The sequence below is a fragment of the Schistocerca nitens genome, chromosome 2, assembly GCF_023898315.1.
Source record: "Schistocerca nitens isolate TAMUIC-IGC-003100 chromosome 2, iqSchNite1.1, whole genome shotgun sequence".
NCBI lineage: Eukaryota > Metazoa > Arthropoda > Insecta > Orthoptera > Acrididae > Schistocerca > Schistocerca nitens.
Window position 1 is genome coordinate 563,890,942 of NC_064615.1, and position 19,064 is coordinate 563,910,005.

At 42.5% G+C, this 19,064-nt stretch overlaps 2 protein-coding genes across 2 annotated transcripts in view; both read left to right on the forward strand.

The window, feature by feature from the left end:
• The window catches only part of LOC126235158 (uncharacterized), a 54,419-nt gene extending 39,509 nt beyond the window's left edge, over positions 1 to 14,910 (forward strand). The window contains exon 4 of the mRNA XM_049943891.1: positions 14,017 to 14,910. Within this exon, the coding sequence (XP_049799848.1) occupies positions 14,017 to 14,636 (620 nt within the window). The 3' untranslated portion in view covers positions 14,637 to 14,910. The remainder of the gene's footprint in view (positions 1 to 14,016) is intronic.
• The window catches only part of LOC126235159 (forkhead box protein J1.2-like), a 243,762-nt gene that overhangs the window by 98,719 nt on the left and 125,979 nt on the right, over positions 1 to 19,064 (forward strand). The window lies entirely within an intron of this gene.

The window sequence follows — 19,064 nt, forward strand, 5'->3', positions numbered from 1 at the left end:
TGCTCCTGCATCCAGTCAACCACCTGTTAGGATTTACTGCGTCCACTCTTCTCCTTTCACACCTAAGGTGTTAATAAAAGCACTCTTCTGCTACAAGTAGCGCACGCCCTACAACGCTGAGACACAATAAACACGGCAAAGGTACTGGCCTTTTCCTGCGCTGACCGTTATTTGGCCATAAGACTCTACCTCTGTAAGGGACACACTCTAGAGTACTCCTGTAAATTCCTCTCTCAGTTTAACTATATTGGCGAAAAGCTTTCTAAATGTCTTTTATAATTATTTTTTGCCAGCATTCAAAAATCATCATTCCATACACTGCGTGTGACAGTCACCACAGTTAATTTGTTCCAACTATTTTCTGTGGTGAATTGTACCAAAGCACTCTATTTGAAATGTTTTATGTGTGAGTCAAGAGGGCACATTTTACAGACTTAGCTGAGTCATTATTAACTGCTAGCAGCATAGTCAGTCTCTTTCGATGATATGTATGCTCACTAAAGAGGAATGAGAGCAGTGAAATACGAGAGTATAAGCATTTCGTCTTCGTTGGCTGCCCCCTATGTGGTATTTAGAAGGAAACCTAGGGTTAAATACAATTAGCATGTTCAAATGGATATGGAGTAGTAATGCAGGCATGAAAAATTATTCACAAGGTAGACACCTTGGAGAACTGCACCAAACCAATCTTCCGACTGGCGGCTACAACTGAAGGTGATGTAATCAAAGTGTGCTGTGAAATCAGCCTTTTTTTATTCATCAACACACTAATAGCACCCTATGATTTATGTTTGTTCTCACTGTTTATATTAGGATTTCTTAAGTAGTGATGTGTAACGGTCGGAGAGGAAGTTTCGTGTTAGGCTCGTTTTCAAGTAGGCATTGCATACATTAAGTGATAATCTAATTCCCGCTCAGTCGATCTGCTGTTACGAAATAATGGTCCTTCTTGTTTCGGTCTTCAATTCGAAGACTACTTCGATGTGCATCACTTTACCCTTGTCTATTCCATGAAAATCTCTTCATCTCTACATATCTATTGAAACCTACATCGACTTGAACCTGCTTACAATAGTAAAGCTTTGAGCTTCCTCCACAATTTTTTCTCCCCACTGTTCCTTCATTTACGAAATCAGCTATTAGATGATGCTCGGGATGTGTCCTATCAATCTTGTCCTTCTTTCAGTCAAGTTGTGCTATAACTTTAATTATCCAAACTACTGATCAAATCTTCAGCATTCTTCAACTGCACTACTGTTCAAAAGCTTCCATTTTCTTCGTGCGTGTACGGCTAATCATCCACGTTTCACTTATATACACTGTGGTGATAAAAGTCATGGCACACATCTTTATGTCGCGTCGGACCTTCCTTTGCTGGCGTATTGCAGTAACTCGACGTGGCATGGACTCAATAAGTCTTTGGAAGCCTCCTGCAGAAATATTGAGACATGCTGTTTTTGTAGCCGCCCAAAATTGCGATAGTGTTGCCAGGGCAGGATTTTGTGCACGAACTGACCTCTCGACTACGTTCCAGAAATGTTCGCTGGGTGGCAGATCATTCGGTCAAACTGACCAGAATGTTCGTCAAACCAATCGTAAACAATTGTGGGCCGGTAACACTCATAGAAATTCCATTGTGTTTGGGAACATGAAGTCCATGAGTGGCTGCAAATGGTCTCCACGTAGCCGAACATAAACATTTACAGTCTGTGATCGGTGCAGTTGGGCCAGAGGACCCAGTCCGTTCCATATAGACACGGCCAACACCATTATGGAGCCACCACCAGTTTACACAGGGCCTTGTGGACAACTTGGGTCCATGGCTTCGTGGAGTCTGCGCCACACTCGAACCGTACCATCAGCTCTTACCAACTCAAATTGGGATTCATCTGACCAAGCCACGGTTTTCCAGTCGTCTAGGATCCAACCCATCTGGGCACCAGCCCAGGAGAGACGCTGCAGGCGGTGTCGTGCTGTTAGCAAATGCACTCCCTTCGGTCGACTGCTACCACAGCCCACTGACTCCAGATTTCACCGCGCTATCGTGACGGATACGTTCGTCGTACGTGCCACATTGATATCTACGGTTATATCACGCAGTGTTGCCTGTCTATTAGCTCTTAAAACTCTACGCAAACGCCGCTGCTCACGGTCGTTAAGTGAAGGCCGTCGGCCACTGCGTTGTCCATGGGGAGAGGTAACACGTGAAGTTTAGTATTCTCGGCACACTCTTGACTCTGTGTATCTCGGAATATTGGATTCACTAACGATTTCCTTAATGGAATGTCCCCTGCTTCTAGCTCCACCTCCCGTTCCGCGTTCAAAAATTGTTATTTCCCTTCGTGCGACTATAATCACGTATTAAACCTTTTCACATGAATCAAATGAATAGAATGCGCTGCCCTACTATACCTTTTACGCGATATTACCGCCAGCTATATATGTGGATGTGCTGTCCCATGACTTTCGTCACCTCAGTGTGTAAGGCTATACACCAAACAAGAACTTTCATAAGAGATTTTTAATCCTTTAATGACCATTAAGATGTTAATATGTTTTACTTAGGTTTTTCTTTCTTTTGCCAGTCAGCATATTGTATGTTCTTTACCTCTACCACCATCAGTTATATTGCTATCAGAATAGTAAAGCTACTGCTTTTAGTATTTAATTTTCCTAACATAATTTCTTCCGCATCGCTAGATTTAATTTAGCTCGATTATGCTTGTTTCACTTCTGTTGATATTCATCTTGTAATCCTTTCCAAAACATCTATTCTTTGCGATTCATCTTCTAAGTCCTTTGCTACCTCTGGCAGAATTACAAAGCCATCGGCAAAATTTGTTTATATAGCTTTCCACTGAACTTTAATACCTTTTCGAAATTTTGTAGTTAAACATGTCTGTCTACTGCATGTATTAAATACATACGCCATTATTGACCGCAGTCCTTGCGGCCAGTACCTATGCGTACCTGTGCGTTGCAATAACAGATTGCTATTTAATTAGCTGGGTTTGCCAGACACAACGTATCTTTCGTACTGGTTATTTAAATTTAATTGTAATTTGCGTCATCCCTGTACAATCACTGCTGTCCTGTCATTGTCACATATATATCACTTTCGTTACATTTTATTCGAACGTGTTTTCTCTGCAACTGCTCATTATGTCTACAGCTACACGAAACATCGCATCAGCTACAGATGAAAAGAGCTGTGTAAAAATTGTGTCAATATGAAGGCATACCGGACACAGTTCGGTCTGTCCTTGCTTTTTGTACGGCCGCAACGCCCTTCGACAATGACTATTGCCGGGATTGATTTCGAGATAAGCACACATTCTCCCTCGTCGATGTGAGTCCTGCAGTGACTACAAATTATTCATTAATTGTCTTCATAACATTTTTAAACTGATAGTAATCTGTCTTTTCGTCACGTGTTGTGTCTGGGAGCGGCGATAAATCTGTATCACCTGCAGACTGTGCTAGTCTGATATTCTCCAAACAAGTGAGATGCGACAGTGTGTTGTGCCTGATAAGCAAACTTCAGCTTCCAACTTACAAAGTGAAACGTATTTCTTCACGGAAATCGAAATTAAGTTTTGATGCCTCCATGTAGTTTTACCGATGATGGTGTTTCGTCGTTCTGTACTTCACAGACTACTTTTAGTGCATCTGAACTCTGGACCTCAATTTCGATACGTTGAAACTGGTAGCGATACGCTCATGTTATTTATATAAGGCAAATTTTTGAGTCGCAAATTCCGTTTCATCCTCTGCTGAAGGTCGTACGTGAAGTTTTTCTGTTATACCGTTTAGTGTCTTTCCCAAGAAGGGTCACCTGCGGAGACAGTAATTTCTGGCCCTCTGAAGCGAATAACGCATTAGGTAGACCTAATTAAAGCATAACTCTTACAGAAGTTGTTGTAAAAGAAGATAATAACTTCGGTGATTTGTATAACATATTTTTAATTATTCTCTTTAGAGATTTGACGATGGTGCTTTTCCTTACGGTTGATATTTGAATCTAGGTTGGTTGGTCACTTGCCCTCATACTAGGAAGTGTTGTGCCGGCTTTAAATAGAGGCAGATACCCAGTATTCTACAGCCTCTTAAGAAAGAAAGGTAGATAGATAAGCGGAAAACGGTTATGGCTTCCTTCCTTTGTTTGCCGCTGCTTTTGCTGTGTTGATGACTTGACTAGTGAAATGGGGGGGGGGGGGGGGGAGTGCGGGAGCGGTGGCATAATGATGGGAGTTTATTATTCGGTCCGGAGGTTTGAGGTGAGATCCTGACTGCATTTCGCGCTCATTAACAAGGCAAAAAGCGACGTAGCTACCATGACGGAAAGCACAACCGCACCAACTTGTGATGATAACTCGAATGCCGTTCATAAGTGTTATATTTAATTCACTGATCGATTTCTGGTCCCGTTATAAATTGACGTAATTGTTGCTCCTGTTTGGGTACTTTAGAATAGAACAGTTACCGAATCCTGTACCACATTACTGACTATACTGTGTAGACAAGTATGTGGGAAAATGGAGAAAACTGAGACGAATTTGGAGAAGTTGAGATCGTGGCAATGAGTAATCAAACCCATCGTTTTATAAGGAGTGATCGCATCAGTTTCCCTGACCTTTGAGCTCTAGATGTAGGGATATTTTCAAGAGCGAAATGTATAGATTTCCAAGCGATGGTGTAGGGAAATTGTAAAGTGATTTTAAAATGGTTATGTTCTGAGGCATTAGGCGCCAGTTAATACCACAGTATTCGCCTAGTCCCACGTGTGACATCTATTAAACGGTTACTGTTTACAGAGGAATTGTATAAAACATGGTCTAGTGGGGCAAATTAAACAAATACAGTTTCTCAAACCATTGAACTCTGTTAATGCGTGATACGACTTGTCTTCTGCTCTTAACTCGTTCTTGTTATCCCAAGACGTAGCATTAGAGTAACAGCTGTCTAACTTTGATTCAACGGGAAGAGTGCGTAAAAGTAGACGAGCACTGCATTATGTCGGACCCCTATAGTCACGTGCCCCGATTTGGGCAGGTTATTATGCCATAGTAAACACTAGGTATTCTTTTGAATTAATTTTTTTCACTCAGAGAGCTATTGAAAAGTTACAATGGACTTTTGTGAGCTTCATTTCTAGGAGATATCCGTTTCATACACGTACCAGGTCGCGCAGTGGGAAAACAGATTTATTCGCACGAAAAGAGTGGATTTCATAATTTCTTCTGGCCATCCTATGTTTTTCTAAAGAACTCGTGCATATAGTTCCTGCAATAAGGCCATGGCCACCCTTTCCTTGCCCAGCTGAGTTACTGACCTGTAATTGTACGCTTTTTTCCGTTTACATACTAATGCGGGTTCCAATTTGTGACTCTTCTCCGTTTACATACGAATGCGTTCCGATTTTTCTCTCTTCATAACTCATTTTAAAAAATGAGCAAAACTACTAATACTACTATCAGCACAGCCAGCACTGTCCTAGCGCTCACGAAGTTAACATGTACTCACGAAGTTTGTTTTGGGTTTCATAACTCTGTAGATCACGATACGAATGTACTGGAAACCACAGTATGATGTGTAGATTATGGAAAGAAATCACGATCTTTTTTAATAGAAACAAATAGTTACACTACCTTCTCCCAATATTATTGCTAAGCAACATCAGCGCTGTTGATTAACTTCCAGGTGTACTGCTAATAGCCGGCCAGTGTGGCCGAGCGGTTCTAGGCACTTCAGTCCGGAACCGCGCGACCGCTACGGTCGCAGGTTCGAATCCTGCCTCGGGCATGGATGTGTGTGATGTCCTTAGGTTAGTTAGGTTTAAGTAGTTCTAAGTTCTAGGGGACTGATGACCTCAGATGTTAAGTCCCATAGTGCTCAGAGCCATTTGAACCATTTGTACTGCTAATATTTAACATGTCACGTTTCCAAAATCACATTGGCTTGTCACTTTGTATTATAGAGACCAGTTCAAGGAGCTAGCAGTCTTCCAACGACGCATCTGTGATGGTAGCAGCTCCCATCCACTGCCAGCGACGATGCTGAATTTCAGATCTCTTCTCCTAGCACTCTGAATCTGAAGCGCTGACCAGCTACCGTGGTTACGACATCAGCGAATACTTCAGTGTCGACAAATGAGAATGTTCGTCTTTGTTTTGGACTCTTATTACCCAAATTGTAATTTGACTCTCAGGTCTCATCGTCTAGTTTTCGCAAGCTACTGGTGGATAAATTTCACACGTGTTTTTCACAAGTTTTTCCGTTACCCCATTCGGAGAAAGTGAAACAGCATCGATGACATAGACTTATTCAGTATGTTTCTCATCAGCGAGATCTGCTAACGACAGCCAGTCTAGCTGCGAAAGGGGAATCGTGCTTCAGACGTCAGCGTGTGCGTGTGTGTGTGTGTGTGTGTGTGTGTGTCGGCAGCGCGGCGCGTGTGCAGGTCACTTCGTCGCTGAGGTGGCGACCGGTTCCCCAGAACTTGGCACGCCTCTGCTTCTTCTGGAAAAGCAGACACCAGCTGGCAGCTCCCGGTCGCGCTGTAGGGACGAAACTTCCGGCGCCGACTGTTGTGAAAAGAAACCATTTTTCTCGAGGATGTATTTCGCGGAAAGTGAGACCGAAAGTCTCAACTTCGGAGGAGAAATTAAATTCTGAATGTAACGAGAAATAATCACTCGTAATGTAACTCCTTCGAACGTGTAGTCATTAGCTTGACGGAAACGTTAGAGGATCGCTTAGTAATTTTAATTTTCAGTCAAATGCTTCTTGCAAAGCAATAGCAACACATCGACTTTTGAAGTCGGGAAATGCTATACTATGAGTTAAATGTAAAAGTCGTAAAGGACGCAGTCTACGCGGAGAGTAAGGGAGCATGAGCACCATGCGTGCCAAGAGATAAAAATTCACATTGGTACTCCAGGGTAGGCGAACAGCTTCTAACCAGCGTGGTCATTAAAATTTCTCGATAATTCCACTGGTTTGATCTGACCTTCCATTTCCTCCGTCGTTACAGTTTTTCTCTGCTACAGCTCTTTATAGCTCGCTGACGCAGGACGTCGAAGAAGCTCAAAGGAGGACAGCTCTTCTTCTGTTATCGCGAAATGGGTGAGAAAATGCCACGGATATGATGCGCGAGTTGGGTTGGTCATCAAAACAGGCGTTTTTCTTTGCGGCGAGATCTTTAAACTAAATTTTAGCCACCAACTTTCTCCCTCGAATGCGAAAATATGTTGTTGATGTCTGCCTACATAGTAACATGTAATCATCGTAATAAAATAAAGAAAATCAGAGGTCGCACGGAAAGATTTAAGTATTTATTTTTACCGCGCTCTGTTAAAGAGTGGGGCGGCAGAGAAATAGCTAGGTGATTCGATGAACCAAGACATTTTAAATGTGAACTGAATAGAACTATGTAGATACGGATATAACTATTGCCGGATTCCGCAACAGATTTCCCACTTACATCTCTTCATTCGATAAATATGTTCCGTAGACATACTTATCTCCTTCAGTGTTTCTAATACCGCTTCATTTCATACTGTATCTGCCCCACGTAATTTCTGACAGAATTCTTTAGCATCACATTTAGTTTCTACTCTTGTTTTGCCATGGCTGGCGTTCCACATCCGCTCAGTGCTGTGTCCCAGATGTATATTTTTAGAAACATCTCTCCAGTTCCATGTTAATACTTTATTACAGAGAACAATTTCGCTGATGATACCTTTCTGTCCCTGAACCATTCTACATCTGATATAGTATTTCCTTCACCAAATGTATGTAATTTTGCTTCCTAGACAGAATTCTCTCTGTACTTTCAGTACTACCTTCCGCAGTTTCCGCGTTAGATTGACGCAGTCCAGTATCGTCATATTAGCCTTGTTTGTGCATTCAATTGATTGGTCCAAGTCTTCTTTACTGACAGCCGGAGGTGCTACGTCGTCTGCAAACTTTTAGTAGTGGTATTTTACCCTTATATGCGATGGTACGGCACAATTTACCGTTTGCCCACTGCGCCCACTCTACTATAGTCATCAAGAGTGTGGCGTTCGTCTCGTAAGTGTGCATCAGAAAGTGCGGAGAAAAATTGAGCGACGTCGACATTGTGGTAATAAAGTGAATGTGTGAATGTACTGACTGCAGCCAGCTCCACCTTCGGCATATAGGAATGGATGTCAGCTGATTATTATCAAAGCCTCACCTGATTTAGTAAACGTGCACAGCAGAATAACAACTGGCTTTTACTGGTTACAGCCCACCTTTTAATTTTTTAGAGTATTGTTCAACCTTCCAGTCAAAAAATTCAGTATAATTTATTTTCCTTGATGACAACATAAAGAAGCAGTTAGATAAACAGTTTCAGTTGTCGAACAACCATCTTCAGGTCATAACTCTTAATGTAGCTGATGTCACAAAGCAAAAGGTGAGACGTAATCACCCTGAGAGTGCAATGCAAACAACAAATTGTCAATGAGCTCAAAAAGCGCCCAGTGCGGTTTAAGACTTGTAAACTTCATACTGTGCCGTAGCTAACTGCAACCTTCCGTTATAACAATCAGAGCGCTGATATGTTCACCCTGGAGCATCTCTCCTAGCCTGTTCAGCTGACGACTTACTGTGTAACACGTTCAAATGCGTTTAGGTGTGAATAAAAGTTAGTTTGATATGCAATTCAGTTTCCTAGTAACGGATCATCTGATGATGACATGCTAAGAAGTCGAAATCGGTCATGATACTATTTGTGTGAGCCTAGGTCGAGACATAATAATTGCAGGTATTTCACTTAAGTGCACTGTTTACAGTTAGTAACTAACGTAATTTAGCTTCTCAATTTCGGTAAGATTTTATGACCACGTAGCTTCTCAAAATGCGCCTAACGAAGTGCATTACATGATTAATTTCTCAACATGAGCTAACAAATTGTGCACCATATAAACTGCCTCCCAACGTGGTGATACTGAAAGTGTCACTAGACGATTTAGCTCCTTTTTTTTGCCTTTTTAGTAGGATATTTTTGCATAAACTCTTACGGACCTTGTTTCATTACACTCCTCTTTTAAAAATATGTTGAACGCCGCAAAAACAGAAATAAAGATTCCATAAGTTAACTGAGTAGAGAAATAGTTCGCCTCTTGGCATTCTGTGACATTTAATGAAGATATTATTTCGATATCTTAGAAGTGTTTATAAAAATTAAGGACATTCCCGTTACTTCGAGACTGCAGTTGTTTCTGTAGTCAACACTAAGGTTGATTTGATTCATCTCAGCAACTCTTGCTACCTGTCAGCTACTCTCTTCGTTTCGGCCTACCAGTTGCATCGATTATCGATGCTCTGCCATATGTATTCGTATCCAGGCCTGCCACATCCACTATCCCTTCGACATTCAGCAACAACTCACGTCGCATATCTGCCCAACCAATTTATCTCTTCGTTTCACTAAGTTCTTTATTATACAATGTTCCTCGTCGAATCGTTACAGGACTTCTGCATTCCTTACTCGATCAACCATCCGATCGTCAAAAATCTCCTATAACAAGACTTTTAATGGTTTCCATCTTCCTCATCGCCCCTTTTTTGCATCCATACAGAGATGCTCTCCTAAAACAGTTTTTTTACTTTTCTTCTGGTCTCAGGGTTTATATTTTTTCAGAATAAAAACAGTATTTGTTGCGAAGTTATTCTTGCTTTCATTTTCCATTTTATATGGCCTTATGACAGATGAGCTAAATAACCAGCCAGTTTTACGTAAGTTTCTATTAGCTTTAGTTCATTTTCCTGACCATTTGTACAAGATAGGACCATGCGCCTTCCTCTGTTCATTTCTGATTGATTGGTTTCTTGTTTTTATAGACAATCTGATGCTGCCACAAAATGGTGAAACGCGTTATTGATGTTAAATAATTTCGCAACGAAGATTGTTTTTATTCTGAAATACTTCCGCCATAGCAACATTCGTCCACCTCTTCAAGAGTTTGTTGTCCAAGTTTTACAGTCAGTCATACAGCATTTCAACCTGATCCGCAAACCGTCATTATACGTTCAATTTCATCTACATCTACATGGTTACTCTGCAATTCACACTTAAGTGCCTGGCAGAGGGTTCATCGAACCATTTTCGTACTACTTCTCTACCATTCCACTCTCGAATGGTGCGTGGGAAAAAGGAACACCTAAATCTTTCCTTTCGAGCTCTGATTTCTCTTATTTTGTTATGGTGATCATTTCTCACTACGTAGGTGTGTGTCAACAAAATATTTATACATTCGGAAGAGAACGTTGTTGATTAAAATTTCGTAAATATATCTCGCCGCAAAGAAAACCGCCTTTGTTTCAGTGACTGCCACCACAAATCGCGTATCGTATCAGTGACACCCTCACCCCTATTGCGCGATAACACGAAACGAGCTGCCCTTCTTTGCACTTTTTCGATGTCCTCCGTCAATCCTACCTGGTAAGGATCCCATACCGCGCAGCAATATTCCAGCAGAGCACGGACAAGTGTAATGTAGGCTGTCTCTTTAGTGGGTTTGTCGCATCTTCTAAGTGTTCTGCCAACAAAGCGCAGTCTTTGTTTCGCCTTCCCCACAATATTATCTATGTGGTCTTTCCAATTTTAAGTTGCTCGTAATTGTAATTCTAAGGTATTTAGTCGAATTGACAGCCCTTAGATTTGTGCGATTTATCGTATCCCCAAAATTTATCGGATTTCTTTTAGTACCCATATGGATGATCTCGCACTTTTCTTTGTTTAGTACTAATTTCCACTTTTCGCACCATACAGAAATTCTCTCTAGATTATTTTGTAATTGGAATTGATCGTCTGATGATTTTCCTAGACGGTACATTACAGCGTCATCTGCAAACAATCTAAGGGGGCTGCTCAGATTGTCACCTAGATCATTTATATAAATCGGGAACAGCAGAGGGCCTATGACACTACCTTGCGGAACGCCAGATATCACTTCTGTTCTACTCGATGATTTACTGTTCATCACTACGAACTGTGACCTCTCTGAGAGGAGATCACGAATCCAGTCACACAACTGAGACGATACTCTATATGCACACAATTTGATTAATAGTCGCTTGTGAGGAACGGTATCAAAAGCCTTCTGGAAATCTAGGAATATGGAATCGATCTGAGATCCCTTGTAGACAGCACTCATTACTCCATGGGAATAAAGAGCTAGCTGTGTTGCACAAGAACGATATTTTCTGAATCCGTGTTGGTTATGTATCAATAAGTCATTTTCTTCTAGGTGATTTATAATGTTCGAATACAGTATATGCCCCAGAATCCTACTGCAAACTAAGGTCAGTGATATGGGTCTGTAATAATTTCATTAAGCCCCTGACTCATTTCTTGTAATCGAGCGAGATGGCACAGAGGTGAGACGCCGATCTCATTTGGGAAGACGGCAGCTCTAATCCCCGTCCGACTATCCTGACTTAAACAAACAACTCCAAGATAGAAATAATCCTTTACTTCCTTCATTGAATCTTTAATGAATACAGTACAGACAAAAATGGAAAGTGTTACAACATGAACCACAAGTGAGATATTTATCGAAGTTTGTAAAATTGTTCATGATGTGATGGGTAGTAAATGATTAAACATTCACTTCATCTAGAAGTGATGTCCATCACCATCAGTACGAGATGTGACCCCACGGGCATGGATACGCTCTTGTATTCGTTGTGCATGCAAGAAAACAGCCTTCAAAAATCACCTTGAGGAACTTCTTGTCTTGTCTGAAACACAGGCTGTGTCTGTGAATGAAGATTGCTGGCTAGAAGCTGGTATGAAACAATACTTTTTCCCATCGCATCCGAGACATGCTCTGTGAGCACCAGATACAGGGTACGGGCTGGCCAGTTAAGGATCTATACAATGCTCAAGGCGTTTATAGTGGCAACGCAGTTTGCATTATCCTGCTGAAATATACCATTTAGTAACGCGATCCCGAAGAGTATGACAACAGGGTTTACTGAACATATCTGACATTGTCAGAATAGGAGAAAACGTTCGTAAGCAGCTAATGAAATGTAAAATAAGATATAAAATAAGAATTTTATGGACGATGCAACGGCGTTGTACATTGTTAGTGCATTTATAATATTACATGTGGTATGTTAATTCCCTGTCAATTTTTAAAATAAGCATTTTTACTTAATTGTTACTTACGGCAATTTTTCTTTTGGTTTGTCTATTCTCAGATCTGAAGATGGTAGTTAAGCTATCGAAACTTGTCATTACTTTTTACTAAAAATAATTTTTAATTTTGAATATGTTTGAGACAATATATTGAAAATAGTAGAAATTTTTTTAAATTTTTTTATAATTTTACGTTTGATCAACAGGGTTCACCATTCTTGTTCCATTCTGACGAACATTTAGTCTCCCTTCAACAACTGCCAAATCCATCCTAGTGATGATCGCCAGAGCCAGCAGAACAATCCTACGATTTCTTGTGGTGCAGTCCTTCTGGAAGGTCCTGAGCGCACTGCTCTTGCCGCAGTGTTGTCCTGATTCCATCTCGTTCTGCTGTCATTGCGCTATAGCCAACAGTCCGTGCAGTGTGTTGGTATGAAGCTCCAAGTTCCCCCATGCCAATGGTTCAACCTTTCTCAAAATTCGAAAGGTGGTGGTAAGTTGCATGTGCACGTCCTCCGGGCACGCTGCTCTGCGGTCTCCGCGTGAAGTGTACCAGTAACGATAGAAACACTCATTACCCGTACTTACATCATTCTTCATCTAGGTCTACATCTACATGGTTACTCCACTAATCACACGTAAGTGACAGGCAGAGGGTTCATCGAACCACCTTCACACTACGACGGACAATGGTAGCGTAGGCAGTTTCTTTAGTAGGTCTGTTGAATCTTCTAAGTCTCCTGCTAATAAAGCGCAGCTGGCCGGGGTGGCCGAACGGTTCTAGGCGCTACAGTCTGGAACCGCGCGACCCCTACGGTAGCAGGTTCGAATCCTGCCTCGGCCATGGATGTGTGTGATGTCCTTAGGTTACTTAGATTTAAGTAGTTCTACGTTCTTGGGGACTGGTGACCTCAGAAGTTAGGTCCCGTAGTGGCCAGAGCCATTTGAACCAAGCCAATAAATCGCAGTCTTTGGTTCGGCCTTCTCACAACATTTCCTGTGTATTCTTTTCAGTTTAAGTTATTTGTAATTATCATTCCTAGGTATTTAGATGATTTTAGGGCCTTTATATTTGACTGATTTATCGTGTGGTCTTCAGTCCAGAGACTGGTTTGATGTAGCTCTCCATGCTACTCTATCCTGTGCAAGCTTCTTCATCTCCCAGTACCTACTGCAACCTACATCCTTCTGAATCTGTTTAGTGTATCCATCTCTTGGTCTCCCTCTACGATTTCTAACCCCCCCCCCCCACGCTGCCCTCCAATACCAAATTGGTGATCCCTTGATGCCTCAGAATATGCCCTACCAACCTATCCCATCTTCTAGTCAAGTTGTGCCACAAATTTCTCTTCTCTCCAATTCTATTCAATACCTCTTCATTAGTTATGTGATCTACCCATCTAACCTTCAGCATTCTTCGTACAACCGAAGTATAGTTGATTTCTTTCAGCACTCATGTGGATGACCTCTCACACTTTTTATTATTTAGGGCCAATTGCCAATTTTCGCACAATACAGATATCTTTTCTAAATCGTTTTGCAATTTGTTTTGATCTTCCGATGACTTTACTAGACGATTAAAATGACAGCATCGTCTGCAAACAATCTAAGGCGACTGTGAAAATGGCGTTTATCTTTATTATAATAAGCTTGCATACAATTAAATCTGAATTATCAATTCCCTCAAGCCTGGAAATACTGGAGTATGTATGGTTGCGTTCGTTCAAGGTTAACACTTTGCATTTCATTCGGTGTACAACTTGAGTTGGACAGAGTGCTTATGTTTGTTTCGTTTTTAAACGTCTACGGAATGTGCCATTAAGTGTGTGTTCTGTTTGCAGGCACGGCGGTGAAGAAGAGATGGAAGAGCCTGAAGGACTACTACCGGTGCGAGCTCGCTAAGGTGTCGCACACGGGCGGCGAGGGCTCGGCGACGGAGGCGACGTCTAACTGGCCCTTCTTCCACCTGATGAGCTTCACCAAGCGGACCATCGGCAGCAAGTACCGGCCGCGCAGTCTGGAGCAGCAGCTGTTCTGCGAGGACAGTAAGCAGGCGACGGTGGACAGCTCGCAGTACGACGCGGACGAAGAGACGCTCAAGAGCGAGGCGAAGCGGCGCCACATCAAGACGGAGTTCCCCGCGCTGCCGCACTTCCCCGACCTGTCGGAGAGCACCTCGTTCAGCGACACGATCGCGCACGCGCCCGTCTCGTTCATGCTGCCGCCGCACAAGCGCTCCTCGCGCCGCCGGCACCACCTCGAGAGCGACGCGTGCGCCGACGCCTCGGCCGAGACCAAGGCGCTCTCGCTCACCGAGCGCGAGATCCAGGACGTGGACAGCGACGAGCTGCTCTTTTTCAAGTCGCTGCTGCCCTACATGAGGAACATGAACTACTCGCGGAAGCTGCTCCTGCGCATGAAGATACTCGAGCTCGTGTACAACGAGTACGCCTCGTCGTGACTGTGCGAACTCTACTACCGGTGCGCACCGCCGCTCGCGGTCTGGCGTCCTACGTAGCTACGGGTCTCACCTCACTACTGTCTTAATGACTGAGAAATGTATTTTTGTTAGACGCTTTGTACAATGTGTTATGACGCTACAGTAACGGACTTCAGTGCTTTGCTTTACACATCAGCAGCGTGTAGCTATGATTTCTGTAAATGTTTACAGTTTTTTGTAATTATTTCTTTTTTATAGCGTGCCATTTATGGATAAAGTGACTACTTTCATAGAAAATACGTGTTTATTCTTATGTTACTTCAATATACCCATATGCCTTCAACGTCAACAATTAATTTAGGACTGGTAAGTTACAGCGTAGCTTTATACGGAAGTGGACCATGGACAGTTTAAACAAGAACGAATAGAATCTTTTCAAATGTTCTAATGATCAACGTGGACGATAAACAGTTCAGACAAGAGGAGTATAGATGCTTTTAAAATGTGGTTCTGCAGAAAAATGTTGAAGATTCGAATTTAGGAGAAAAATGTATTACACAACTTGACTTTTTAGTAATCGGTTGATAGAGCACATCCTGAGGCATCAAGGTATCGTCAGTTTAGAAAAGAGAAGAGTGTGTGTGTGTGTGCGTGTGTGTGTGTGTGTGTGTGTGTGTCTGGTGGGAAGGGGTAAAAAGTAAAAATTGTACACGGAGTCGTTGGTTTCACTACAGGGAGCAGAGCGGAATAAATGTAGGCTGCTGTAGTTACGCAGAGATGAAGAGGCTTGCACAGGATAAACTTGCGTGGAGAGGGGCAACGAACTAGTCTTCAAGACATAACACAAGCAAGTAAGGTTTGTTGCTACGATTTTCAGTCGTCTCAAAAGAAATTCGCAACTTTTATCATTTCACCACCAAAATTGTATAACTTGTCCAAAACTGCCCTTATCACCAGTATCCAAACTCCACAGCTGGAGACAGATTGGTGATTTTTCTAATATTCACTCCCCGCAACACGTCTGTGAGCCATGTTGGAGAAGTGTTACAGCATTAGCCTAATATACATTTTTAAAAAAGTAAATTTTTATTAAGATAAATTGTTTAAACGAAGTAAGATAATTCACTTCCAAGTAATACAGTGATATTTTTAAGGTATGACTTTTTAGCTTTGTGCAAAACACTCTGTGATAAGTACGTTTCATCATGAAACTTCCTGGCAGACCAAAACTGTGTACCGGACCGAGACTCGAACTCGGGACCTTTGCCATTCGTGGGCAAGTGCTCTACCGACTGAGCTATCCAAGCACGACTCACGCCCCGTCCTCACAGCTTCAATTCCGCCAGTACCTCGTATCCTACCTTCGAAACTTTACAGAAGCTCTCCTGCGAACCTTTTCATCATTTTGCCTGGTACAGTTTTGTTCTGGATTAATACGTGTCTTTCTTCGCTTTTCTTGTCAGTTTTTGTTATGGAACCAGAGGTGACAGTATTTATCCGGATCTTCTCCAAACTGTAGCAATATTGTCTGCCCAGATACGTGTACCCGCTCTTCTAGCTGAAGCTCAAGTACTGATATTCGGCTAAGGAATTAGTGTACCCTTCCTCTGAATTTTATGAATTGTCGAGCTCGTGGCCGCCTGATCCAGTAATCAGAATTTTGATAAAAGCTTCTTTAGTAATTCCATAAAAGAGGGTATCCATGGTGCAGACTTAATTTCTTGTTTGCCACGTCAGACCTTTCTGGACCTTAGCATCTCTCCATACGTTCTGTTAAAGGAAGACAGCCTCAAAGTTAAGCATGACACCAAGGGACGAAGGGCATTTGGACTACGGCAGTGGTCGAATCCAAGCAATCATCCTGGCATTATCAATGTATTACTTACCGAAACCGCAGGTAACCTAACTCAGGTTGTCTCCAAGACAGAGGTTCAGTGCCTTAAATACTGTGTCGCCTCCTCCAGTTACAACTTGTGTACCTTTTTCATGCATCCTCGAATTTACATTTTGTTGTTGTCAGCACGTATTATCCAGCCATTTCACCCTTGTCCACCGGTCAGTAATTATTCTCTTAGGCCTCCTGGCATACACTGAGAGCACAAAAGTCAAGGGATAGCAACATGCACACATACAGGAGATAGTGAATTGGCGGAGCTGTCATTTGTACTGAGGTGATTCACGTGAAAAGCACTTTGAACGTGGAATGGTAGTTGGAGCTAGATGCATGGGACATTCCATTTAGGAAATCGTTAGGAAATTCAACATTCCGAGATCCACAGTGTCAAGAGTGTGCCGAGAATACCAAATTTCAAATATTACCTCTCACCACGGACAACAGTGGCCAAAGGCCTCCAGTTAACGACCGAGAGCACCTGCGTTCGCATAGAGTTATCACTGCTAACAGACAAGAAACACTACGTGAAATAACTGCAGAAATCAATGTGGGATGTACGACGAACGTATCCGTTAGAAGAGTGTGGCGAAATCTGGCGTTAATGGACTGTGGCAGCAGACGACCGACATGAGTGCCTTTGCTCGCAGCACATCGCCTGCAGCGCGTCTTCTGGGTTCGTGACCCTATCTCTTGCACACTAGACAACTGGAAAATCGTGCCCTGGGTAGATGACTCCCGATTTCAGTTGGTAAGGGCTGATATTAGGGCTCGGGTGTGGTGCAGGCCATACGAAGCCATGGACCCAAGTTGTCAACAAGGCACTGTGCAGGTTGGTGGTGGCTCCATAATAGTGTTGGCTGTGTTTACATGGAATGGACAAGATCCTATGGTCCAACTCAACCATCATACACCGAAAATGTTTATGTTAGGTTACTTGGAGACCATTTGCAGCTTTTCAACAATGGAATTTTTATGAATGATACTGCGCCACTGGAGCACAGGTATTTGCGATTGGATTAAAAAACGTACTGGACAATGGATGACAGTGAATGATTGGCCACCCATTTCGCTCGACATGACTCCCATAGAACATTTATAGGACATAATCCAGAGGTGAGATCGTGCATAAAATCCTCGCACTGGCAACAGTTTCACAATTATGGACTGCTGCAGAGGCAGCATGGCTCAATATTTCTGCCGGGACTTCTAACGACACGTTGAGTCCATGCCATGTCGAGTTGCTGCACTACACCGGGGAAAAGGAGGTCCGAAACGATATTAGGAGGTATCCCATGAATGTTGTCACCCCAGTGTATGCCATTAAATGCGTTTTCTACGAGTTAATACATGTGTCTACAATAATGTTCGTTGGTAGGTGTTTGTAATTCAGTCTCATATCTTATTCTCAAACCATCTGTCTCTCTAGTAAGCCAATTAATATTTCGCAGGATTCGAGCTCAAATAGCTCTTAAATTATTCGTCTTGTTTCGTTTCTGCCGTTATTTCAGCGTTGTCAGTCTTTTAGCTTTAACTCGCACACGGTTCTCCCAGTTCGTTTTCTGTGAGTCTCTTTTATTTCCTCAGATCTATCACGCCAGTTTCCAACTTCGGCTTTTCCCGGAAATGCTGACGTGATCTAAGTTGCTTTATGGTAAAATCACGTTCCTGATATCCTCGTTTGTGTTTCGCACTTCCTGAAGCTCCCACGGAACCAAGCCCACTTTGTTGTTTTTTTACACAGGAAATGGGTACAAATCTGCATGGTCAGTCTATTCATACCCATTCGTTTTAAGTTTCCATAGAAAGCAATCTTCCTTTTTCGCGTGGTATCTGCACTTTTTCCACGTGAAAGTACAGTTCGTTGCTGTGGCATCTTCTTAACTAACCACTCTCTCTTATGGGGCCTATGTCTTCTTCTAGTTCCAACAGTTCCTACTGAACGTGACACATGGTCCTGCGTCTGGTCGAATGACTTCACAATAATGACTGAGCCTGGCTTAAATACGTGGATTGTGTGTTGCAAACAGCACTAGTCAGCTGTTATGCCACATCCTTCATCTGAAGACTGCGTTCTCATTCTTGTCTACTTTCCTGCTTCAACGTTTCAGCCCGCCTGATTTTTTTGTGATCAACATCTGGCTCTCAAGGCGACGACTTGGTGTTATAAAATTTGTTTTCTCGAAGGATATCCGGAAGCCCGACTTGGCCGCTTGAGTTTTGTGTTCATTGATTTGTTTAGTGGATGTGCCTAGGCATTCGAGGAAGATCGCAACATCATCCGTGAAAGCTAGGCTAGAGTTGTCAAGTCAAAGCTCATGCTGTCCATTGTGTCCCCATTTTTACTCTTCTATTAGGCAGGTCTTTGTGCTATTCGTGTATGGCTTTCTCGAGATCACAGTTGAAATGTAAGGCGACAGCTCATCTGCTTATCTAACAATCGTCCTGATTTTGATGGCGTCTGAAATGTTTCCTCAGAATTTCACTTTGGGTGGTCTGAGTCAAGGTCATCTGCACTGCTGCACTGACGCCCTTGTTTTCTAACCGAAACTCATTTC